This window comes from Dermochelys coriacea, chromosome 2, assembly GCF_009764565.3.
Source record: "Dermochelys coriacea isolate rDerCor1 chromosome 2, rDerCor1.pri.v4, whole genome shotgun sequence".
In the NCBI taxonomy this organism is placed as follows: Eukaryota; Metazoa; Chordata; order Testudines; family Dermochelyidae; genus Dermochelys; species Dermochelys coriacea.
The window spans coordinates 3,932,669-3,959,704 of NC_050069.1; the positions used below are offsets into that span (position 1 = coordinate 3,932,669).

Here is a 27,036-nt window from a genome sequence, read left to right on the forward strand (position 1 = left end):
CAACCACCAGGATGTTTTCTTGATCTTCAGCCTAAACTGTCCTGTCCTTAATTCCCCACATTACTCCTCGTTAGTGACTGCCTGGCTGTTTATATGTCCCAGGACTGGAGTGAGGGCAGCTGGATACATCAGTAACTCACGTGCTCCAGCAATTCTCTGAGCACAGCCTTCATTTATAATTACTGTCATTTACAAACCCCTCTGGGATGTGACAAACACTCCCTTGTTGGGTTTCAGAGTAGCAGCCGTGTTAGTCTGTATTCGCAAAAAGAAAAGGAGTACTTGTGGCACCTTAGAGACTAACAAATTTATTAGAGCATAAGCTTTCGTGAGCTACAGCTAAATGCATCCGATGAAGTGAGCTGTAGCTCACGAAAGCTTATGCTCTAATAAATTTGTTAGGCTCTAAGGTGCCACAAGTACTCCTTTTCTTTTTACTCCCTTGTTGGTCAAGGCTAAATCACACAGTGGGCCAGATTCTGCTCTCAGTGCTGTGGGTGTAAATCCCATTCTAGTCCACAATCTTTGGATTGACACGGATGTAGCAAACAGCAGAATTTGTTTGTGTAGCGCAAAGGGGCTTCCTGTCTACATGCCTCCCTGTGCTCCAGAGCTTGCTCCTTGTAGAAGCCCCTGTAGGAACCAAGGGAGCCCTTGGTCCCTGCTCAAAAGTCTGGTCTCTCTTGGAGCCATTTTCACACAGGGACAAGGGGAAGTTTCTTCTTTTCTGATTATTCTGTTACAATGTGACTGGTCACTGATTCAGAGCAATCAGGATCAACTGGTAAGCTGGGCACAAGCAAACAATATGCGTTTTGATACATGTAAATCCATACATCTGCATGTAAATCCATACATCTAGGAACAAAGAATGTGGCCATACTTATAGGATGGGGGACTCTATCCTGGGAAGCAGCGACTTTGAAAAGGACTTAGGGGTCATGGTGGATAACCAGCAGGACTTGAGCCCCCAGTGCGATGTTGTGGCCAGAATGACTAATGCAATCTTTGGATGTATAAACAGGGCAATATCGAGGAGGAATAGAGAGGTTATTTTACCTCTGTATCTGGCACTGGAGCAACCACTACTGAAACACTGTGTCCAGTTCTGGTATCCACAGCTCAAAAAGGATGGTGATAAATTGGAGAGGGTTCAGAGAAGAGCCACAAGAATGATTAAAAGATTGGAAAACCTGCCTTATAGTGATAGACTCAAGGAGCTCAATCTATTTATCTTAACAAAGATAAGACTTTGTTGGAGACTTCACCACAATCTATAAGTAGCTATATAGGGAACAGAAATGTCACTACAGAGGACTCTTCAATGTAGCAGGCAAAGGTCAAACAAGAACCAGTGGCTGGAAGTTAAAGCTCAATAAATTTAGAAATAAGGTGGCAAATTTTTAAAAGTGAGAGTAATTAATCACTGGAACAAGCTATCAAGGGTTCCGTCACTGGAAATCAAGATAGGATGTTTTTCTCAAAGAACTGCTCTAATTCAAACAGGAATAATTCAGGAATCCCATGGCCTGTGTTATGCAGGTCACACTAGATGATCACAGTGCTACTTTCTGGTCTTATATCTATGAATCTGTGGATTTCTCCTCAGTGCTGCCTCCCACCTTCCATGAGAATATGAGTGTCCTTAGAGATAAAGCACTTACTGCTTCTGCTGCCTTTGGGATCTGGATTCCCATACATCTGTCCTTTAGGATCTCCAGGGTTTATCATTTGTCTGTCTGCTCTGTGGGGAGGTGCTCTGGCTCTGACACTGCATTTTCTAGGGAGACCACGAGAAGCAGTCAGGCTCTTCTTCTTTAAATTGAAGAGGAGAATATTTTCCAGATTTCTTTCCCTCTCCTGCTCCATCCACCCACCTGAGATGCTGCCATTGTGCTGAAATCCTTGGGAACGAGTCTGCCCTGTGACTCATGCTCTGGTCTTTCTGTAGACAAGAACTTGGAAGAAACACTGGTCTTTCGTCTCTGACACGCTTCTGGGACTTTCTAGCTCCAGTCTGTCTTGTATGACTGGGCTTCGGGAGGCTGCAGTGAGATCTGTGTCTCCTGGGCACTGCCCTACTTTTTAGGCTAGCAAACACCGAGTCCAGCTCAGCTCTTCTTCAGGAGATAAAACAGCCTCTTGGATAATCCCCTTGCACTGGAGGGGACAGGCGGTGGGACACAGCACCTTTCACCCCTAGGTCACCAGTTCCAGTCCAGCGGCTGACAGCTGTTGCCACCCAACAGCTGTTTGGTGGCCTGTGATTAGTTGAGACCCTCTGTCCAATTCCTAATAGCGTTTTGGCAGCACCACAGCTGGCTTCCTTATGGGCAGTCTCTGCAGGAAGGCCTAGGACAGAACGTGCCTTAGAGATTGAGGGCCCTTCTCATCACAGGGGCTGGGGCTGGAGCACAAGGCTAGGGCATGCGGGGCAGGCAGGGGGTGAGGGGTGGCCTCCAGGGGCTGCGCTGTACCTGCTCAGAAGCCATGAGGCCGTCACCTCCAGGGCTGTCCATCTGGCACCATTCACTGGCACTAAGCTCACAAAAGGAGCTGGGTGCGACAGGAACAGACGGAAAGGGGCCAGAGTGGCCTCTCCTCATATGCATTCAGCTTCCTGGTGTGGAATGGGAGCCCAATGTGCAGCCCTCTCAGGGAATTCTGGGGGAGTGCCGGAGTGGGGACACAGGACGGGGGATCAGGTTCTATTCCCAGCTCTGCCCAACTTGCTGTGGGACCGTGGTTAAGTCACTTTCCCACTCTGTGCCTCAGTTTCCCCATCATCGAGGCTGAGTTCATAACTGTGCGGCACTCTCAGCACATTTGATGGTGCTACAGAAGGGCCACGATCCCTATTATAGCCCAGTGATGGGCTGTATGATCAGATGGGGGGGGGAATGTTAAGGAGCAGCTCTGGGCACAGGAGCTCTGCCCAGCTGCGCCCGCGGGGCATGCTCTGAATGGAGGGGGCGTTTAAAAGGGCAGTACAGGGCAGTCAGTGCCAAGAAGCAGACCTGCATTGGTAGCTCCTGCAGGAGGCCAGCACTGCCCCGAAGCTGATCTCAACACAGAGCCGCAAGCCACTGCAGAAGAGAGAGCAGAGCATGTGCTTGTGGGGGAGGGACCTCCAGCCCCCCTTCTGGGGGAACGCGTGGCAGGTCACTGGACTGCCTGCCCCAGGGCCCTGGCTTGGAACCCAGAGGAGTGGGAGGGCTCGGGTTCTCTATCACCAACCCTGGACTTGCTCCAGGTGGTCTGCTGGCCAGCGCTCTGACACTGGGGGATACGGTCTAGGGAGATGGTCTCTGTCACAGTCCCTTCCATGGGAATTCCTCCATGGGACTCCCTCTGTTTTCATGCCAGCAGCTGGACTGGCTGAGACAGGTCAGCGCTCCGGCTGATGGGCTGTGTGTGAAAACACAGCATTGTGTACTACGGTATCAGTCAGGCTGAGACGGGGGTTGTACTATCAGACAGAAAACCAGTAAGCGATGTGCTTAGGCAATAAGACCTGCCATCGAAACCCCTGTTAGGGAGAGAGAAAAGCCCCAACGCTGCCTCCAATACCCCCAGTCCCTCACGGCCTCCTGCAGCCAGACACCTCCTGGGCTCTCACGTCACCCACCCCCACCCCTCACAGCCTCCTGCAGCCAGACACCCCCTGAGCTCCCACGTCACCCACCCCCACCCCTCACAGCCTCCTAAAGCCAGACACCCCCTGGGCTCCCATGTCACCCACCCCCACCCCTCACAGCCTCCTGCAGCCAGACACCCCCTGAGCTCCCACGTCACCCACCCCCACCCCTCACAGCCTCCTATAGCCAGACACCCCCTGGGCTCCCATGTCACACACCCCTGTCCAGCAGGGCCTACAGTATCCTAGATACCTCTGCCCCCAGGCTCCCATGCCACAAACCCCCCGCTCCAGTGCCCTATGCTAACCTCCAGGATCTAGATCCCCAGGGCTCCCACCACAGATCTGCCCTGGGATGTGAACCCCCGGCACTGCCTCCAGGATCCAGATCCTTCCAGGCCACTGTGCACTGCCTCTGTGGCTGGACCCTACCCCAAGCCTCCCAGCCGTCCATGTCATGCAGCATGCCATGTCAACTCCTATGTCATGCATCGTGGAGAGGGGGGTGTCTCTTAAAGGTGAGCGGGAAGACTGTAACCTACCAGTGAGAGCAGAGGCTGCAGGGCTGTGGCATGCCTGGCAGGCTGGCACTGTGCCCTGCAGCAGAACAGACAGCTGGCAGCAGGGCTCTGAAATCAGGGCTTGGAGGGACGGGAGGGAGGGAGGAAACAGCTTTAAGAGGGAGCAAGAGCAGGTTGGTGAAACAGTGAGTGCACGGAGGAAGGAATGGATGGGTAACCCCTCTCCCCAGCAGGTGGCCTAGGCAAGGGGAAGCAGGGAAAACCCAGCTGCAGCCTCTCCCCTAAGACAGGCGCACTGCAGAGAAACAGAAGCACGTTACAAATCCAGGAGATCGAAGCCCATTACTCATTCCCAAAACAGCACTGCCTGGGTGGTGGCAGGTCAAGCTTCTTCCCCCCCCCCTACTGCCCTGCCAATGAGCCTCACCTCTGCCCTGGAGAGACCCCCCACTAGAGGCGAGGGAGGAATTCAGTCCTTTCAGCCCACAGAGTCCTCAGGGGCCAGTCAGTACCAAGTGGGCTGGTGATTCTGTTCATGGGCACCCATGCCCAGGATCTGGGCCAAGCCCCAGCAAACTCACTTCATTCTGTGTGGCTTGTGTGAAGCCTGTGAGCAAGCAGGGAGCCCTAGGCTGCTCCTGAGAATTCCTACCCAGCAGGTCCTTCCCTCTAAGGGAAACAATGCTCAGTTCCTTTGGGCCTGACCCAAGACATCTTGGGAAACCACATGCGCCTGCCCTGCCCGGCTGGCTTTCCGGTCCACGCTGTGACGAGGGTCACATGGCAGAGAGCAAGTAACACCTGAGCTTGTTAGCACCCTGGGGACGAACAGACTCGTCCTACATGAACTCCACCGAGGGACCAGGTTTGCCCAGACATGGAATGGGCTTCCCCAAAATGCCCATCCCTCGCAGGTACTCAGCACTCCTGCTCTCCCTCCAGAAGCCCCAACCTGAGCTATCTCCTGTCGAACCACAGGGTTTCCCCCCGACCTGGCATGTGAACACACAGGCGCAACAGATGTCTCTATGGACCGTGGCCCCCATCTCTCAGCAGGGACCAGCAATGATCTCCTGCCTTTTGGCACTGGGCACTGTGGGATCTGGTGGGTTTTGTCCCCGGCCAGCAGAGTCTGCAGAAGTTTCAGGTAGGGCTCAGCGGAATGGACTAACCTCTAACTCAGCTGTCTGCACTAGGCAGTAGGCAGGGTTCCCATACCACAGGGCTTGATCCAATGCCCATGGAACTTGGTGGTAAGACGCCCACTGACTTCAATGCGTGTTGGATCAGGCCCAAGCTCAGCAAGGCCTCTGTCCTGTGTGTGAGCAGGTTCTCCCACTGGGCCCATCGTGCTACTATCTGCACCCCGGGAACTGCGCTCACAATATTCTCTCCCTTGATGCTGGCAGTGAGTACAAGCGGCCTAGCAGCGTGGCTGGCTTTGGGAAGGTCGTTCCTCTACACAGGCCCAGTTCTAACACTGATGGAGCACTGGCTCACCAAGCAGCTGTAAATCTCATTCCACTGCTCAGCACTTGCCCTACTTTTCGGTTCCCATGAAAACAACGGGGGCCATAAACTAACAGTGGGAGCAATAAACTCAGGATTGTTTTTCCATCTGGACAGCAAAGCAGCATTTGCAGTGGACACGTGGTGGGCAAAGGGCCAGATCTGAGAGCAGCAGGGAAAGCAGGGAGACCCGAAGCAATTTCTGCTCACATCAGGCTGGTAGGAAAAACTGCCTACTCAAAGGCCAACAGAGTCAAGGATCAGGTCCCCCACAGCAATGGACTCTAGGGGCCCAATCTCCGCTCCCACACTAAGTCAGCGGAGTTACTCCTAGGGGAGCGAGAGGAGAGACAGGTGCTTTGTATCAAATACCACTGCTGTCTACTGGTCACAAAGGCCTAGGGGAACCCTGAACTCCAGTACAATGTGCAGCTCCAGTTGCCCAACTAAAAGCAGCTCCAGCTCCCCAGTTTCCACTGGCTTAAATGAAACTGGAAATTCAGGTAGGATTCTGGGCTACAGGCCTGAGCCTGAATCAAGCCTCCAATGCCACCATCCCCAGCCTTGAGTTCTTTTCCCATCTCCGACACTGCTCTGCTGGGTGACCTTAGGCAAGTCACTTCCCCTCTCTGCGCTGCCATTCCACCTCCTGCCTATCATTGGTCTTTTTAGATTAGCTCTTTGGTGGCGTGGGCTGGCTCTTACCATTGTCTGTCTGCACAGAGTCTAGCACAACGGGACCCTGGTCTCTGGGGAGCCTGGGATGCACCACTCCCAGGTATTTGTGTTACAGCAGCACCTAGGAGCCCAGGCACAGGCCAGCACTCTTCTGTGCCAGGTAATGTACAAATGCAGAACAAAGAGACTGGTTGGAAATCTAGTTCAGACTATTGTCCCAGTTTTTTATACTGAGCCAAGCCAAAGAGTCACTCATTCCAGATCCAGATCTGGCTGCAGATTTTTCCATTTGGGTCCATCTCTGCTGGTTCTCCCCTTTCACTGTAACACAAACATTGCACCTCAATGAGCTGATCTTTCTACCCAAGTCCATCTCCAAGACATGCAGGACGCTCTAGACTTTGGATAGACTCAGCAGGCTGAAAGAGAACACGGGAGCAAACAGCCTGGACTGGGAAGATAATACACACTCCATCCACCCCCACATGGTTCTATCATGGCCCCACCCCCCGGGCATGCTTTAATTACAGTTGGACATTTTCTCATACCAGCTGGCTCGGAAGCCAACGTGAAAGAAACAAAGCAAAAAGGGACCAGACGATACCTTCTTTGCTCCTGTCAAGGCTGCTTTCTGGAGCTTGTTGTAACAGTACTTGGCGTAAGTGCTTATTGCCACCCCTATAAGAGAAAACAGAGAGCAGAGAGTCAAGCCAGACGTTCCAGGAAATAGGAAAAGCAGGAGCCCTGTGATCCATTGTTGAGGCCCTTGGGAAAGCTCAGGGATGGGGTTTCAGAAGGGAGTGCACAAGGCTTTGGCACCACTGAGATCCCACGTCAGCCCTGGATGCTTTGCACCTCTCGGGCAGCGTTCAGGGCTGATACAGGACCTCATTGATGCTTGGGCCTTCTGCTGATCCTTTTGCACAGGGGTAGTTTCATCCAAAATTGCACATAAAGCAGGTATGAATAGCACCCACACAGTGAGCACCCAGTGCTTGACTGGTGCATGCCAGGCTTTGGAGACCAGGCCCTAAAAGCTGCTTACCTCCAGCTGTGAAATTAACCCATGCAGCGGGACTGTCCCAGGAAAGGGAGCGCATCTGATTCCAAGAGGCATGGTGGCAGGCCAAGCTACGTATCTCATTCTGAAGGCAAGGGCTATCTGACCACGAGTGAGAATAGAAACACCACTACCACCAGTAGGCCAAGGGCTTTCCCCACTGGAGGAAAGATTTGGGGTGATATTTTCAAAATTGCCTTGGGGTTCAGAGGCCCAATTCTCACTGATTTTAATGAGGACTGTGTGTCTAAATCCCTTACGCAGTGCTCAGACTATCATTCGTTCTCAAGGGTTATTGCCTGGAGGGAAGAGACAGGCACGATCTGTTTTAATAACAATTGTTTATTGCTTAATAAAAACTACAAACCCAGAAACAGAGCGCAGGTGTTGGCTATCTTTGTTTCTGGAAGTGTGGTGTTTTTGAGCATGCTCAGTAAATCCCCCTTAGACTCCCAACTACTGCTTGATGGATTGATTTTTTTTTAACATGACTGTTCCTGATTTTATAGACTACAGTTCCAAGTTATTTTTGGTCATGTGATGGATGTTTCAGCCAATCGGAACGAATCGATAGAAAAGCATGGTCAATGCACATCGCCAGAGCTGCTGGGTGTGGGGCTTCCATTCTACTTTGCTATTAAAGTGCAGTTAGCGTCAGCAGATGACTTTGTAAAGACGCCCCTCCATTTACAGACTTGCCCCTGGATGGATCCAGAGTCAGGGCTGTTTACTCAAGAGGCAAGAATAAGTTTTTAGTGCCTCTCGCACCAGTTAGCCCTGCGGAGCCAGCACAAGAGAGTTGGACTCTATTCTGGCTCATCAAAACAACTGTTACCCAAGTTCAGCTGCAGAGTCCGATCTCGTTCACCATCCCACAAGCCCTCGGAGAACAATGGTGGTGCGGAGCTAGCACAGAGGGCAGCACTCGGCTCACGCAACCTGCAGTACAAGGGATGCTCCAGGAGCCAGGAGCCCAGCTTGACACTCTGACCCCAAACGGAGCTCCTTGGCTTCTCCCCCTTTCTCTGTTGCCACCAGCAGTGCCGCCCTCCTCCCTCTCACTCAGGTTGCTAAGCTGCTCAGCCCGCACAGCCAGGCCATACCAACATCTTGCTGGTTCTCCCTTCACAACATTGCCAGGATCTGACCTTTCCTCTCTACCCGCATGGTTACGTCTCCCATCCCTCAGCATCTCCTGCCTCAACTCCCACTCTGGCCTCCACGACTCCCATCTCAACCCCCACTTGGGCCCATTCAAAATGCTGCTGCTGCTGCTGACATCATCTTCTTGGCTCATTCCTCTGACCATGTCATGCCCCATCTCCAACCCTCAGGTCCTTCACTGGCTTCCCCACCATAACCAGGACAAGTTTCCAATGCCCCACTCCAAGGCCCTTTGCACCTGTCTCTCCTGCCTATCCACTCCCGTATCTTACTGAGTCGCCCCAAAGCCCTGTGCTCCATTGCCCACTCATCTGCTTTGCCTACCGGCACCAGCACGCTTTCTTCCACATTGCCCCCTGGCACATGGAACTCTCTCCCTGAGCCAAGCTGTAGGACCATTCCCCTGTTCTGTCTATCCCTGCCGCGGGGCCCACTTCTGCTGTGCCACCTTTGGGAGCCTGCTAACTGAGAGCCAGGGCCGTCCCTAGCCATTTGGGTGCCCTACGCGCACCCCCCGCCCAGGGTCTGGGAGGCAGGTGCTGTGGGGGGGCACTTTTAGGAGCCCCACCGGCCCAGAGTGGCCCGAGGAATTAGCAGGGGGCCAGGAGGAGCCTGCTTTGCTTCCCTTGCCCCGGCCCCAGCCATGCCGCTTGGGGAGGGAAAGGTGTCGTCCCCCCCCGCACTCACTGGCAGCGGTGGGAAGCGGAGCACCGTGGCTGGGAGCTGGCAAAATGGAGCGGGCTGGGGTGGGGTTGCTCCACTTCCCACCGCTGAGCGTGGGGTCCCTGGGGGAAGAGGTGGGATGGGGCAGACCGGGGGCAGAGCAGGGGGGAAGGGGAAGAGGTGGAGCAGAGCGAGTTGTCCGGGGCCCCACACCTCTGTAGGGATGGCCCTGCTCCTTGCAGTGGGCGCAGCCTGCAGGGGGACTGGCTGAGGGATAGGGCTGGTCGCTGGGGCTGGTGCTGCTGTGTATGCAGCACGCAGCTGCCTAGGGCATCATGAAATTTGGGGCAATTTGGTGCCCCAAATTTCATGGTGCTCTATGCAGCTGCGTAGGGTGCATATGCCTAAGGATGGCCCTGCTGAGAGCAGCCAGTCCACAGCCAGCAGGAATACGAGCTCCTTAACTTATCTTTTTTCAGAGTAGCAGCCGTGTTAGTCTGTATCAGCAAAAAGACAAGGAGGACTTGTGGCACCTTAGAGACTAACAAATTTATTTGAGCATAAGCTTTCATGAGCTACAGTTCACTTCATCGGATGCATTCAGTGGAAAATACAGTAGGGAGATTTTATATACACAGAGAACATGAAACAATGGGTGTTACCATACAAACTGTAACAAGAGTGATCAGGTAAGGTGAGCTATTACCAGCAGAAGAGCGGCGGGTGGAGGGGGTAATAGCCATTTTGTTGCCCCGTCACTCAGTTTACTGAGATCCCCTTGTAACTCCTCGCAGTCAGCTTTGGAGTTAACTAACCTGAATAATTTTGTATCATCTGCAAATTTTGCTACCTCACTGTTCATCCCCTTTTTCCAGATCATTTATGAACATGTTGAACAGCACTGGTCCTAGGACAGATCCTTGGAGGACTGTGAAAACCTTTTGTTTCTTGTCTTTTAACCAGTTACTGATCCATTAGAGGTCCTTCCCTCTTATCCCATGACTTCTTACTTTGCTTTGCTTACCGTGCTCCTATCTTGCTCTGGCCCAGCTCCAGGCTGCCCGCTTCTCTGCTTGCTTCCTGACTCCAGCTCTGACTTTGGCTCTGCCTCCTGGTTTCTGACTCCAGTTCTGATCACTACGAATGACTACCATGGCTTTGACCACTAGGCCTGACCGCCCACCCAGGTCTGTGACAGTGAGAAATGGCCTTTAATGTGTCCCATCTGGGGAGATGAACTTCTCTAACAACCACCAGAGGGGAAAACACAATATCATTAGACAGATTAATTTCACTGCAGAAAAAAGGGAGTAATTTCAAATTTACTTCCTGTTTGTCTCTAATCTGTCCTCACTCGTTTCCTGCATGCGTAAATGCAGGAGGGCTTTAAAAAATAAATAACTAACAGATCCCAGAGCCAATTTATCACTCCACAGTAGGGAACAGGTCCTGATTCATTCGGTCAAGTCTACATGGTTGACATGTAGTAACAGAAAGCAATAAACCCTGATTGACGCTCTGTGTCCTTACAAACACAAACCTTCAGCTGGAGCTAAGGGTCAAAGCTGAGCCAAGTAACAGACCGTCCCTGCATTGTGAGACAGAGCAGCAGCAGCAGCTTGGTTGCAGCCGAGAGCAGCAACAGTTATGATGAAGGATGCCAAACAGTTTCCATTCTAACCCCCTCTATTTTCAGTCTCTCTAAGAGTTTTCATTGAAGCTAAGTGATGCTGGTTAGGCTGAGACAATCCCAGCATCCTAAGAGGTTCTTTAAGGACACTTGGTTTTGTTGTTATTATTAACCATATTTATTATGGTAGTGCCTAGGGACCAGCAAAAACTTGAAGCCCCTTTGTGCTAGGAACTGCAAAGACACAGTAGATAATCCCATCCTGAGTTGTTTACAATCTAAATAGATAAGACAGACACAGGGTGAGGAAAGGGGGTATAACACACAAGCAGAGCGATCAGTGTGATAGCAGCAAAGAGCACGTGCATTCAACAATTTCAACAATTTTTTTTGTGGGCATGGGAGAAGAGGGAGTTAGCTCGGCAGGGATCCACTAAATGGAAAGGGAAGGAAGGGAGGGAGTGAGAGAGTCAGAGCGGGGGGGGGGGGGGGAGATGGTTTCTATCAGTTACATTTATTGTATTTATTTTGTAAACAAAATGTTTCTGATTCAGAACGGTGCGGAGCAGCATTTTTTGTATGTTTACCAGGAACAGAGGCCAGGGAATGAGCGTTCAGCGTGACCAACAGCGTTTGGAGTGAAAGGAAAAGTTCAACAAGCATCTGCACTCCCCAGAAATGTGCTCAAAGTGAACATTACAAGACACTTGCTCTGCATGTCCTTGCTAAGCTCATTCAGGCACTAAGTCACTGGAAAACCCTCCACTTGGAGAAATCGGCCCATGACGCTGTTCCAGGGTTGCCATGCCTCAGGATTTCATCGAGAGACTGGTGTTGTTTGGTGTTTTTCTTAAAGCCCCAGCTCCTTAATCAAGTGGTGAAGTGAGAATCTTGTGCCTTTTTTTTTTTTTAAATGGAAGTGTTTAGCCCTCACAGTTGTGGAGATAAGCTTGAAAGGGCAAAACTTACTGCCTCAAACACCTGACAGCATATAAATAGACCCCAGAGCATTAGTGGATTTGAAATCTCTGGTTTGGGGGGGGGGTCTATCATGATTTGGGGGGGGGGTCTAGCTCATGGGTCTGGCACGTTTGGCGTTGGCAATGCTGCTGTGCCAGAGGCTGGCAGTAAGGACCAGTTCAGCACTGTCCTTTTTAACAGTATTTCACAAGCCTCAAAAGTGTTGCTGCAAAAGCATCCCAGTTTGAAAATATGGTCATAATTCTAGTCCGTCCCTTTCAGTCACTCATGACCTATTCCAAACCCTGCCCCCAGCCCTATGCCATCTGAAATTCACTCAACATTTGCTGAAATTTTCAACTTTTGGCCTGAAATGGTAATCTTTTGGTCTATGTTCAAAGGTGATTTTTTTTGGAAAGTTTGAGAGAAAACAGTAGGGGGGAATTGTTTCTGAGTAGGGGGAAGGGGAATGACCCTTTACCTGATTTAACAAAATTATTGTAATCTTTTTAAGACTAGCTTCAACAGCTGAAAAGGCTGATGCTAGAAAGCTGAAATTTGGCACAGAAAGAGTCTCCTGGTGAACACTTGACTCACCCTGTGCGGATTAGGAAAGGCAGCTGCACACTTTGCAGAAAGATCTTCCTGTGATTATGTTTCAGATGGCACGTGATCATGGGATTAAAGGAAGGCTTGGAGTACATATACACAAGGGGGCAGAGTTAAGGGTAAATGGGTAGCCTTAATTTTAATGGGTAGCCTTGGGTATCTCCCAAGTTTGAAGGGGTTTACAGTGCAACAGTAGCGTTCTCTTTGTGTAAAACAGTAAAAGCAGCATAAAGAACTGGCTGGGGTTACTGTATGTCACCAATGCTCTCTGCTGGATGGAATCAGAAAGGCTAAACTGTGTGTCATAGGCCCTGGAGAGTTAACAAAGATTCTCCTTCTGCTCAAGTAGCAGAGTTCTGTGTTTTTGGAGCAGGGATCTCTGAGCTCCTTCCTGATGTTGCTGGGAAGTTCTGACTGACCCTGGTGAGCAGCAGAAGGAGAACGCTGAAGTGCGAGAAGCCCAGGGATCTGATACAATACTTTGTGCCCCTAGAGTCACGTCCATGCAAGGAACTCAAATCACTTGGCCAACTTCCATGCCTGTGTCCTCACTACAACCTGGGAAAGTAGCTGTTATCCCCATTGTAGAGAAGAGGGAACTGAGGCCCAGAGAGGGAACAATTCGCACAAGGTTGCTCAGTGAATCAGCAGCAGGAGCCAGAACTTGTCCCATTCACGGGTTAGCAGTGCCACCTTGGGAATCTGCGAGCACAGTGCCAGGTTGCTCTCCTCTCTGAGGTGCTGGGGCTGCAACTTCCTTCCCTGAGGCAGAGATGAAGGGAAGAGCCATGGCTGAGAACAACAGCTAGAATATCTGCTTGAGAAGACTCAGCAGAGCCTCCTAAGCCTCCTAAGGGTGGCTGTAAAATCACAGACAAAACTCTGGGAAATAGACTGATGGGCACACAACTATTTCAGATGGGGGTGGGTGGGGGGTCTGGATAAAATGATCCCAATAGGAGTGGGGGAATTCACTGTTAGGGTGTGGGCCTGGATTCTAAATATGCTACATCTAGGGTTTGGGATCAAGAGCCAGACCTACCTTCCCCACCCCACTCAGGTGTAAGGGGTTTGGATCGGGATGGTACTTAGGACCCATCTCTCCACATTTTCCTCACACACTCCAGAGGAGCTCTGTTGCCAAATGCCACAGCAGGATGTAGTGCTCCTCCACCCTGGATGCTGTGTCTCCTTCCCTGCCAGTGCCTGCGGTGCTCCTCCACCCCGGATGCTCTGTCTCCTTCCCTGCCAGGGCCAGTGGTGCTCCTCCATCCCGGATGCTGCGTCTCCTTCCAGGCTGGTGCCAGCGGTGCTCCTCCACCCCTGGCTACCTCTGAAAGTTTGCTCTTATGTCACTTCCAAGTGCTTTGTATTTTCTTGCTGACAGCTGGCCTCAGAGCAAATGATCTCCAATGTGACACGGACAGGCAGGGACGGTGGGGAACAGCAGTGTCTGCAGGGGGCAAGAAGTAGGGAACAGCAATGTCTGCGGGGCGGGCAGGAGGATTGCTTTGTTGAGACAAGGCTGCAGAGGGCAGGCTGCACTTGGAGCAGTGAGCTCACCCCTGTGCACCTCCATGCTGGAGGCTCATTAGTACACTGGAAGAGTTTGGAGAAGGGCAGCAAGGAGGAGTAAGTGCCTCGAAGGGCCAACATAGGAGGAAAGATTAGAAGAGCTAGATATTCAAGATGTGCCAGAGACTGTGGTCAGCAGCTCCCTCCAGAAGTTGTCCAGGCCAGAATTTAGGGAGACCCTGTGTGAGGATAACATGCAGCACAGTCTGTAGTAGTCTGTGAGCTAGAGAAAATGGCAGGGTCTGTGTGTCCAGCAACCTCGCTAGTTAGCCCCCTTTGTATTCATCACTACTGAGTCCTGGATCTTCACTGGCATGGGGAATATCACAGGATTTGGACCAAAATCACAGATCAGCACAGGCATAAGCTTTGGAGTACTCAGAAACCACACTCAGATCCTGACCCGGACTCTTCATAGTGTTTAAGGCCAGAAGGGACCATTTGATCATGTACTCTGAGCTCCTAACACAGGCCAGAGGATCTCACCCAGTTACCCATGTATTGAGACCAATCAATTGTGTAATTCTTCCTGAAGGTCAAAACAACAGACTGGACTTCTACATAGAGTGCTTCCGCCGACGTGCACAGGCTGAAATTGTGGAAAAGCAGCATCACTTGCCTCATTACCTTAGCTGTGCGGAACACAATGCCATCCACAGCCTCAGAAACAACTCTGACATCATATTCAAAAAGGCTGACAAAGGAGGTGCTGTCGTCATCATGAATAGGTCGGAGTATGAACAAGAGGCTGCTAGGCAGCTCTGCAACACCACTTTCTACAAGCCATTACCCTCTGATCCCACTGAGGGTTACCAAAAGAAACTACACCATCTGCTCAAGAAACTCCCTGAAAAAGCACAAGAACAAATCTGCACAGACACACCCCTAGAACCCCGACCTGGGGTATTCTATCTGCTACCCAAGATCCATAAACCTGGAAATCCTGGATGCCCCATCATCTCAGGCATTGGCACCCTGACAGCAGGATTGTCTGGCTATGTAGACTCCCTCCTCAGGCCCTACGTTACCAGCACTCCCAGCTATCTTCGAGACACCACTGACTTCCTGAGGAAACTACAGTCCATTGGTGATCTTCCTAAAAACACCATCCTAGCCACTATGGATGTAGAAGCCTCTACACCAACACTCCACACAAAGATGGACTACAAGCCGTCAGGAACAGTATCCCCAATACTGTCACGGCTAACCTGGTGGCTGAACTTTGTGACTTTGTCCTCACCCATAACTATTTCACATTTGGGGACAATGTATACCTTCAAATCAGCGGCACTGCGATGGGTACCCGCATGGCCCCACAGTATGCCAACATTTTTATGGCTGACTTAGAACAACGCTTCCTCAGCTCTCGTCCCCTAACGCCCCTACTCTACTTGCACTACATTGATGACATCTTCATCATCTGGACCCATGGAAAAGAAGCCCTTGAGGAATTCCACCATGATTTTAACAATTTCCATCCCACCATCAACCTCAGCCTGGACCAGTCCACACAAGAGATCCACTTCCTGGACACTATGGTGCTAATAAGCGATGGTCACATAAACACCACCCTATACCGGAAACCTACTGACCGTTATACTTACTTACATGCCTCCAGCTTTCATCCAGACCACACCACACGATCCATTGTCTACAGCCAAGCTCTAAGATACAACTGCATTTGCTCCAACCCTCAGACAGAGACAAACACCTACAAGATCTCTATCATCCATTCTTACAACTACAATACCCACCTGCTGAAGTGAAGAAACAGATTGACAGAGCCAGAAGAGCACCCAGAAGTCACCTACTACAGAACAGGCCCAACAAAGAAAGTAACAGAACGCCACTAGCCATCACCTTCAGCCCCCAACTAAAACCTCTCCAACGCATCATCAAGGATCCACAACCTATCCTGAAGGACGATCCCTCACTCTCACAGATCTTGGGAGACAGACCAGTCCTTGCTTAAGACAGCCCCCAACCTGAAGCAATTACTTACCAGCAACTACACACCACACAACAAAAACACTAACCCAGGAACCTATCCTTGCAACAAAGCCTGTTGCCATCTGTGTCCACATATCTATTCAGGGGACACCATCATAGGGCCTAATCAGATCAGCCACACTATAGGAGGCTTGTTCACCTGCGCATCTACCAATGTGATATATGCCATCAAGTGCCAGCAATGTCCCTCTGCCATGTACATTGGCCAAACCGGATAGTCTCTACGTAAAAGAATAAATTGACACAAATCAGATGTCAAGAATTATAACATTCAAAAGCCAGTCGGAGAACACTCTCTGGTCACTCAATTATAGACCTAAAAGTTGCAATACTACAACAAAAAAACTTCAAAAACAGACTCCAACGAGAAACTGCTGAATTGGAATTAATTTGCAAACTGGACACCATTAAATTAGGCTTGAATAAAAACTGGGAGTGGATGGGTCATTACACAAAGTAAAAGTATTTCCCTATGCTTATTTTTCCCCCCTACTGTTACTCATACCTTCTTGTCAACTGTTGGAAATGTGCCATCCTGATTATCACTACAAAAGGTTTTTTTTTCTCTTGCTGATAATAACTCACCTTAACTGATTACTCTCATTATAGTGCGTATGGAAACACCCATTTTTTCACGTTCTCTGTGTGAGTGTGTGTGTGTGTGTATCTTCCTACTGTATTATCCACTACATGCATCTGATGAAGTGGGTTTTAGCCCACGAAAGCTTATGCTCATACAAATTTGTTAGTCTCTAAGGTGCCACAAGCACTCCTCGTTCTTTTTGCTAATCAATTGTGTGAGGCTAAAGCATATCTTCCAGAAAGGCAGCCAGTCTGGATTTCAACACGTCAAGAGATGGAAAATCCACCATTTCACCAGGCCATTTGTCCCAATGGTGTATCACCCCAACTGTGAAAAATTTCTGCCTTACTTCTAATTTGAATTTACCCAGCTTCAGCTTCAAGCCCTAGGTCTGCCTTTCTCAGCTTGATTAAAGAGCCTGATTGTACCAGTTGACTGTCCCCGGGAAGGTACTTCACACACTAATCAAGTCATCTCTCAATCTCCTTTTTGATAAAGTAACTGGGTTGGGCTCTTTAAGTCCCTCACTGTCAGGCATTTTCTCCAGCCCTCAAATCATTTTTGTGGCTTTTCTCTGCACCCTCTCCAATTTTTTTTATCATTCTTTTTAAAATGTGGACCCCAGAACTGATCGCAGTATTGAAGCACAGCATGGCTGGCCCATTACCTCCATAGAGAGCTGAATCAAAAACCTGGGTCTGAACACTCTGAACTCCAGTGTGTTCAAAATCTAGGTCTGGGATTCAAATACCGAGTCTGTAGGGCAGAGCTCAGCAAAAGCCCAGCTAAGAGGGTGGGAGGTGAGGAGCGGGAAAGAGCTTGTATACAATAGTGAGAGAGTGTAGATCCTATTGTGTAGGATGGTGCTGGAGGATAGAAGCAGGAATGTTAGATAGTAATTGAGAGGAAGGATGGTCTTGTGGTTACGGCATGGGGCTGGAACTCATGGGGGCTGGGTTTGGTTCCTGCCTCAGTAACCAACTCTCTGGATGTCCTTAAACAAGACACATAACCCCTCTGAGCCTCCTGAGTTAACATCATGGTGTGGCTGTCCTGTCTGTATAGACTGTGAGCTCTCTGGGGCAGAGACTGTATCTCACTCTCCCTGTGCCTTGCCTGGCACAACAGGTCCCTGATCTCATTTTCTACCAAGAAAAGGAAAATTTAGACTCAGCATCAGGGAAATTTTCTTAACAGTGAGATCCGGCAGGCTGGGGACCGGTACTGCCAGAGAAGTGGTGAAAGCCCTGAGGCTTGGGTCATTTAAACCTGGCGTGGACAAACGTCCTAGAAATGATAGTGGGGAACAATCTGGGATAGGGATGAATGGGATATTGCCTCATGGATCGTTTCCGTGGCTCATTTCTAGGGTTCCCATGGAATGCTCAGGTCAAAATTCTCAGCACAGCCCATCACCCCATCAAACAAAACCACAGGAGTTGCCAAACTAGATTGGACCAGGGTCCCTCTTGCTCAGGATCCTGTTTGGCAGCAGCCAGCACCAGCTGCTTCAGGGGAAGGTGTAAGAAACCACTTACTGGACAATTTTCGAATAACTCATCTACAGGCGAAGCTTTCTCTAAATCCCATGCACTTAGCAGCTGGCTCATACCTGAAGCACAGGGTTTAGATCCCTGATACACAGCTTTATTTTACCCTCTCTAATCTAAATATAGAAGTTCCCATTATCCATGTCTAGTACTTTGCTGACTCCTCACATCTATGATACCTAGTGGCAATGAGTTCCAGAGAGTATTTATGCAATGTGAACAAAAGTATTTCCCTTTGTGATGTGCCCTCACCTCTATGTCTGAGCACATTTATTCCCCCCTGAACACTTCTGGGATGCTTTTTAAAATCACAACATTTGGGAAGCATTTAGTGGTGTTTCTTATTTAGTAGGGGCAGCCTTTCTGCTTTCACTTAAGACACCTACTCTGCACACAGTAGATGAAAGGACCAGGGGAGCTTTCTATTTCATTCATATAAGGAAAGGTTTTGAAAGGGGGGCAAATTCCACATACTGAGCTTTCAAGACATCATAGAGAACTGAAAGCACGAGGTTAAAGCTCTGATCGTTTAGCACGGAGGCAGTTACAGGGTCTATTAGTAGCCCAGCTTTACTGTTCCACTGGATCTAGTAATTCAATTACATTTGCGGAGGGAGGGCCCTGTTTAAAGATGTGAATCTTGTTCAGCAAACACACAGTACAGAGCACAGGGGTGCAGGGAATGCCACACTTCCTAACTGCTCCAGAGCCAGGCGATGCCTGGACTGCCAGGACGGGGGAGGAGAAACCTGGATGGTTGTGGAAATGTCATAATCATAGATAATACAATGCAGAGCCTTTGAAGACACTTCAGGCTGCTGCTTGAAGCAGGTTTTCTAGGATTACCCCATGCTCTGCCTGGGAGGTGGTTAGTTTTTAATGGCAGATTTGATATAATTAACGTAAACAGCATCAGCACATATAATAGCACTGCCCTTTTCACCCAGTCATATTGCACAGGGGAGTCACTATTAGCATCCTTGTTTTGTTGATGGGAGCTAAACAGAGAGGTGAAGTGACTTGACCGAGGTCACACAGGGCGTCTGTGGCAGAGCTGGAAATGGAACCTAGATCCCCCTGACTCCCAGTCCTGTGTCCTACCCCTTGGGCACGCTGCCTCCTCTACATCAGAGGGAGGACAGCTGTTCTTCTCTGGATCCCCCAGACTGGACAGGGGGAGAGCAGTGCAGACAGCAGCTCAGAGCACTGCAACAGAACTCACAGCTACTGCCACCCCTTCGCCAGAAAGGTGCAGCTGGCCAAGACTGCCGGTCTCAGCTTTAAATACTCCACCAAGCTGCTGGAGCACTGCAGGCTGCGATCTGTAGCCCCACGGCTGTGCTCCCTCCTAAAGATAAAGGAGGCCTCAGTCCATTTTATGCAAATCAGAAGCAGTCTTTGGCAATTTGCCAATACAGCCCTTGGCCAGGCAAAGTTGGGGCACCCTGGGTATGGTTAACAAGAACATATTTTGCCCCACTAAAGCATTAGTAATCCGAGGATCTCAAAGTGTTATGCAGGACCAGGGGCTGAGCCTGCAGTGCCGAACATTCTCAGTTCCCACCGGCTTTCCCCACTGATTATGCCATCAACATCTCTGCAATGGCTACAAAGCGTTCACCTTAACAACGAGAATGGCAGTGGTTTCACAGCACACAACAACCCAACACAACACTTCCGGACGAGACGGCACAGTGGAATGAAGTGACGGTCTCCGGGAGAGGCTGCAGTTAACACCCGCCACGCTCCCAGGCTCCTCAATGAGCATGAAAGCAGGAGGACGTGTCACTCGTGACAGGAGGTGTCCTAGCTGTTTTCAGAAGGGGATCACTCTCTCCTGGAAGGCACCACCACACATGGCAGGCCAATAATCTTTCTGCGTGCCTTGTAAAAGGAAACCAAGAATTCTCCCCTACCCCCAACCATGAAGGACGGCAGTTGTGTAAAATACCCCAGTAGCCTGTAATTAGCCATTTAATCTGATTTACAAATAGGACTCCTGGCACTCAGAGTCCCCACTGGGAACAGATGGCTTTTTTTAGCTAGGATGGAACCCAATGAGCCCAAGTTAGCATAATGCTTACCTAAAGGATTTTCCTTTCAAAGGGCAGCTTCATTATGGCAGCAACTAAGAGCTGCCCTGGTGTCTAAGGGCAGGATCCAAACCAAAGCAACAGTTATGGTCAGAAAAAAACGGCTCTGTAACAGGGCTGGGCTGAATCTCTGGGTGTGTAAAACTTTAGAACTAAGCTCTGGGAGTAGGTTAGCTCTGCTCCCTCTGCAGGGCTGTTGAACTGAGCACTGCAGAGGCCTTGATGACCGCATTGGGAGATTGTCTCATTTCACCCTGCACCCACTGTAGTATTATGTAAATCCCTGCTTGTCTCACTCCTCCTCACTGACCCATGCGACTCATCCCCCTGGCCAGCAGCTTTGTGCTAGGGGGTGCTCTCCACGCTCACTCCCACGACGGACGCACAGCACTGTTCCATCAGGCTGTGTTAAACGCCAGGCAGTACTTCAGGTGAACCACACTACAAGGGCAGATTTAAACCAATGGCACAGGAAGTGCAGGAGAAGTGATACAACTGACGTCTTGGTTTTTTACACTAGAAATTCAGGCCCAGGTGGCCCAGGAAGACTTTGTGTGACTAAAGAACTGGTGCAATTATGGTCACACTTTATCAACAGTTTGTAAAGGCTTAATAACTGCTGACCAGATCTTATAAGCATGTTGTAGGCATGAGTGGAGGCATGTGTTATAGATGGTTATAATCTATGGATATAAGCAGCAACCTATGGACCTGTTGGACTCAAAAATAATCTATAACAATTGATAAGCTGTTTATTAAAACATCTATTAATCATGTACAAACCTTTAAAAACTGATCATGACCAAAACTATGTTACCAGAAGAGGCTAGAGAGTGAAAGGTTCAACAACTGGGAAGGGAATGAGAATTTTAGTCAGATTGTTTCAAACCCCTTTTTGTTTACACCCATTTAACTCCAATGCCCAATATACATTTGGGAGAAAAGCTGCTGGGGCTACATTTTAACAACCTAACCCTTCAGTCAGGAATGGGGAGAGCATCTAACACAGGAGACCCCTACTACCTCCTCCAGCAAAGCCAGAGTTGACAACTCCACATCTATTTACGGAAACATGAAGCAAGAAAAAAAGACCCTTAAAAACATCCAATACCTTTTTAATGCTCTTTCTCCATCGTGAAAAAAGCAAATATATAGCAGAGTAGGTTGGTCACGCCCATAATCATATGACCATCTTTCTTCCCTCTGACCTGTATGTTGTCTGTTTTAAAAGCCTATGCTCTATAGGCTGCAACAGCTCATTCAAAAGCATGATAGTCTAGCCAGCAATGATACATTTCAGGGTGTGCAAAACACTCATTCTGAAACACTAACGTTTACCCATAACAATCTGGCAGCTGCTGTGGCATAGTGTGTCTGGAAATGATCATTTACCTTCAGACACAAACAGATCCGCACAGAGGCATGCTTTAAAATGCAGATTTTTGGAGGGCCAGACCTGGAATCGTTCCTTTCTCCTCCAGTGAGTCAATAGTGAGTGCTCATCCCTCTCCAGCAGTCCTGAGCCCATGCCCCAAGCACTCCTGGAGGGAGGCTTCCATTTTGCTGCTAAGAGCCCCAGATTTCATATTTCCTCCCCACTGATGACTGTAGGTAGCTGCCAAGTTTGGTTCAGATCATTGTGGGATATTTAACACTAATTTATAAGCCAGTTTGCATAGGCCCCTAAATTTCAACAGACAGTCAACACACCCTGCCCCAAGCAGAGTGGAGGCAGGACATGGAGCTGCACAAAGCTGCACAAAACTTAGCAGCTATGCGTGGGGGAGCTGAGTGGGAGATCTGGAGTTAAGGTGCGTGACTAGGGGCTGCTTTCTTCGCGGAAGCTGGAAGGAGAGCTGGTTGGAGAGGCTGGCATTGCCAGGCCCCTCAGCTCTTCTCTGCAGGTATCACCACCTGTTCCTTCCCCTGCTGGCCAGTGGAAGAGCAGGCCCCACAATAACCTTGGGTGGCCACAAGCAGCAATGGTAGCCATTCTTGCAGCCCAGCTGAATGCAGGATATCACAGCTGGCCTGCGAGCAATGGGACACTTCGCAGTCTTGCCTGTACACCTGTGACCACAGATCGTTACAGATGGAGCAATCCGCTTGTCCAGGGGCTTTGTGCACATACAACCAATGCACCAGCTTGCTGTGCTCAATCAGCTGTTCTTGGGATCTCCTGCCTTCCAATGGGTTGCCCTTCCATGGCCTCCTTCTGTCACCTTCTAGTGGGGCTACAGGGGTCAGAGCCCCACAAAGAGCCAAGTGAATTCCCAGTGCATGATAAGCAAGGATTCCTGGATCCCCCCTTTGAATCCTGGCAGGGCTGGGCACTAAACCCCATGTCTAACCCAAGAGCATGCGGTTGACAGGATTGATTTCCCTGAGGGTGCAGAGCCCCCAACGCCCGGATTCTAGTGCTGACCCCAAGCGGGCTGGGGAGCAAGCAGTTCAAGGAAGAAGGGGTTTGACTTCACCACTAGGCTGGGAATGTACCAGGGACATCTCCTAACATGCTTGGATGTTTTAGGAATTCACTGAACATTAAGCATGTTCTGCCCAGACTCAGCACCACATTCACTGTCCCCCATAAGTGCCCAGCACTTCATCCTCTCCAGGATGTGCTGTGTCTTTCTTCATGCCCTGGCCATATGTTGAGCTCAGGAGTTATCCATGGCCAAACATCCCCTGACCTGCTCTCTCGGGGTGTGTCTACACTGCAGTGAAACACCTGCAGCTGGCCCATGTCAGCTGACTCAGCCTTGCAGGGTTCGGGCTGCAGGACTCTAAAACTGAAGTGTAGACATTTTGGCTGGGGCTGGAGCCCGAGCTCTGGGACCCCACAAAGATCCAGCTGCAATTTTAGAACCCCGCAGCCCGACCCCGAGTCAGCTGACATGGGCCAGCCATGGGTATTCTATTGCAGTGTAGACGTACCCTCTAGTTTCCAAAGCTTTTTATCGCTTCCTTTCAGCCAATGCCTTTGGCTCCCAGGAAGTCTCCGTGACCCCACTGCTGCCCCATCAGATTGCATCAGAACTACCATTGGGAGAAGAAGACAGGTCAACAACAGGTGTCTCTGCAGCTGAACTGTAACCACGAAGCTGGGCAGCAGCCAGCTCTCTCCTGCAGGGCACAGGAGGGGGCTGGGAATGGCTGGGACCTGGCTCCATGTGGTGAAGTCTGCAGCTAGCTGGAGTGAAGTGAAACTCACAGGGCAGCCCCACATGGGGCAGTGGCGCTTGCTACAACTGTCCCTGCCCTGCTGATGGAGGGTAATTGCTGGCTGTCAGGCCACAGTGGGCGGTATGGGACAGAGTCCCCCGTGATTCACATACCAATCAGATAAGTGATCTCTCCATTCAGAGAATCTCGAAACTTCACCTCCCCAGGCACTGCAGACATCCGCTCCAGATCCCCATGACATGACACCCACAAGGAAATGCGAAAATTGGCTCGCCCATCCAGGGAAAAATCATCCCTTGGGCGTATGCCCAACCGGAGGGAGAAACTGAGGGATCAGGAATGGGGGGCGAGCAAGTGTACACGTTAGGAGAGACAGTGGGTTGCACATTCAACAGCAGCCTGCAGTGAGACATGGCAATATAAAGGCCAGGTGGGTGCACACACAGAGAGATAGTCTCTCTCTCTGAGGCTCCAGGGTAACTGGGCCTCAGATACTGTGTTCAGTTATGGGAACCATGTTAGCAGAAAGATACTGACAAACTGGAGGGAATCCAGAGAACAACAACAGAATGATGAGGGGTTGGAGGGATGGATTCGGGAGAGATTGAGAGAGCTGTCTGAGGGCAGGCCAAGTGACAAACAAGCTGGACATGGTAACAAGCTGCATGTATGTGAAAGGTGCAAACACCAGGCAGTGACAGCGTGGCACCAGAGGGTAGAACTAGAAGGGCTGCAGGATGAATATCAGAGACATTTTCCTGACAGGGAGATGCTTCAGGCTGTGGAACGGCCTCTCCTAAGGGAAGGAGTGGTGTAAAGGAGAACAGAATCTGGCCTGTTGTGTCTACAACCAAATGCTGCTGATCTGGATCCACTGAGACAGAGCCAGCAGACCATGGCAATAGACCAGGTCAGCAGCTGAGATGGGAAAACTAGCCGCTCCCAGGCATATTGCTGCATTATAACTAGCAATGGGGCTTCAGAGTGAAGGGCTCTGTAGAAAAAACAGCCTAATCCTGCCAACTTGTTAGCTTAGCTGACTGGCAGGGACAGCTGTTCAAAACTGAAGTCCTGCTCAGGGAAGGCAGGCTAATCACCTGCACCTGCTCATCACTGCAGTCCTGCAAGAGAGATGGAGTGAGGGATGGCTACCTCAAGGCTGATTCATTCCATCAGGACACCTTTCGGATTCAACAGGTCCAACAGACCCAGTACTGGGCCTCCTAGGTATGCCCATTTGTTTGGAGACCATCCCTGCACATTTCCACAGAACCCCATTTCATCCCGCAAATGCTGCACTGTGCCCATTCCAGAGCTGCACTGAGTTTACATCACCATTGGGCAAACCAGCATGCCCACTGCATCACCCCAACAACGGGGTCGGAATGCTCCATGGCGTGGTGGACAATTGCTGGCAAGTCTTCTGCACTGAACAGGAATTACCCATGGCTGGAGTTTCCCTCAGGTAACTCCCAACTGCTGGGCTCCTCATGAAATAGCCTTGGGATAGTCATGGGATAAGAGAGAAGGTCCTCACATGGATCAATAACTGGTTAAAAGACAGGAAACAAAGGCCAGGAATAAATGGTCAGTTTTCACAATGGAAAGCGGTAAATAGCGGGGTCCCCCAAGGGTCTGTACTGGGACCAGTGCTGTTCAACATATTCATAAATGATCTGGAAAAAGGGATAAACAGTGAGGTGGCAAAGTTTGCAGATGATACAAAACTACTCAAGATAGTTAAATTCAAAGCAGTTTGTGAAGGGTTACAAAGGGATCTCACAAAACTGGGTGACTGGGCAACAAAATGGCAGATGAAATTCAGGGTTGATTAATGCCAAGTAAGGCACATTGGAAAACATAATCCCAGCTATATATATAAAATGATGGGGTCTAAATTAGCTGTTACTCCTCAAAAAGGAGATCTTGGATTGTTCTATGAAAACAGCTGTTCAATGTGCAGCCGAGTCAAAAGGCAAACAGAATGTTAGGAACCATTAGGAAAGGGATAGATAATAAGACAGAAAATATCTTAATGCCACTATACAAATCCACGGTACGCCCACAACTTGAATACTGTGTGCAGATGTGGTCGCCCCATCTCAAAAACTATATATTAGAATTTGACAAAGTACAGAGAAGGGCAACAAAAATGATTAGGGATATGGAACTGATTCCATATAAGAAAAGATTAAAAAGACATGGATCTTTCAGTTGGAAAAGAGATGATTAAGTGGGGATATGTTAGAGGCAGGGCCGCCCGCGGTGGGGGGCAAGTGGGGCAATTTGCCCCAGGACCCGGGCCCCCACGAGAGTTTTCAGGGGCCCCCACTAGAGTTTTTGGTGGCACTTCAGCAGCAGGGGAGTCCTTCAATGCTGCCGAACACACCCAGAGTGAAGGACCCGCTGCCGCTTCTTCCGCTCCGGGTCTTCGGCGGCAATTCGGCAGCAGGGGTCCTTCTGCTCCATGTCTTTGGCGAAGTGCCCCGAAGACCCAGAGCTGAAGGACCCCCGCCGCCGAAGACCCCAGGCCCCCTGAATCCTCTAGGCAGCCCTGGTTAGAAGTCTATGAAATCATGAATAGTGTGGAGACAGTGAAAAAGGAAGTGTTATTGACCCCTTCACATAACTCAAGAACCAGGGTCACCCAATGAAATTAATAGGCAGCAGGTTTAAAACTAACGTAACATAACTTATTCACACAATGCACAGTCAACCTGTGGAACTCATTACCAGGGGATGTTGTGAAAAAAAGATCTAGATAAGTTCATGGAGGATAGGGTCCATTAATGGCTATTAGCCAAGAAGGTCAGGGATGCAACCCCATACTCTGGGTGTCCCTAGTCTCTGACTGCCAGAAGCTGGGAACGGGTGTCAGGGGATGGATCACTCGATAATTGCCCTGTTCTGTTCATTCCGTCTGAAACATCTGGCATTGGCCAGTGTCGGAAGACAGGATACTGGGCTAGATGGACCATTGGTCTGACCCAATATGGCTGCCCTTATGTTCAATGCAGCCTCCTCACCTCAGCACTGGGGGCAAATGGAAAATCCCAGCCTGCTTCCAGAGAACCTCCCCCTCTTGTCGAGTGTCTCTAAGGTGGTGGACTACTGCCTCCCTCCCATTACCGCCACCGTCCCTTCATGCAGCAATTGCCATTCGTCGGGTCAGCCCTGGAATGGCTGAGAATGCAGGAAGCCCCAAGCCCAAGTGCCTTGTTGCCAGCTGATCCTCTGGAACTCCAGCATCCCCTTAACTCACCTCCATCGCAGCCTTCCTTTCCTACTCCCCTGCCCCCTTCCCAGCCTCGCCCTGAGCTCTTTGTCTTACCATTAGAGTCAGTCACTCCCTCGCCACCGGACTTTCCTTGCCACACACTAACTGCTTCAAGCAGGTATGTACAAACCCTTCCTCACCTGACAGCCGATGCTCCGTCTCCCACCTGTCACTCTTCAGGGATCAGGGATTCCTCCTCCATGTCCCCCACTGGATCTCAGTGAAGCTTTCAGTATCACTGATCACCCCATCCTTCTTGAGCAAGGAGCTGGAATCACCTACAGTCTCCTTCCCTGCGTAGGATCTTCCCTCTCTGTCCTCTCTCCTGGAG

At 50.1% G+C, this 27,036-nt stretch overlaps 1 protein-coding gene across 3 annotated transcripts in view; it reads right to left on the reverse strand.

The window, feature by feature from the left end:
* ARHGAP39 (Rho GTPase activating protein 39) overlaps window positions 1-27,036 on the reverse strand; it is a 430,201-nt gene that overhangs the window by 61,630 nt on the left and 341,535 nt on the right. For all 3 annotated transcript variants that reach the window (XM_038392930.2, XM_038392931.2, XM_038392929.2), the window contains one exon: window positions 6,950-7,023. In XM_038392930.2, coding sequence (XP_038248858.1) covers window positions 6,950-7,023 — 74 coding nt within the window. The remainder of the gene's footprint in view (window positions 1-6,949; window positions 7,024-27,036) is intronic.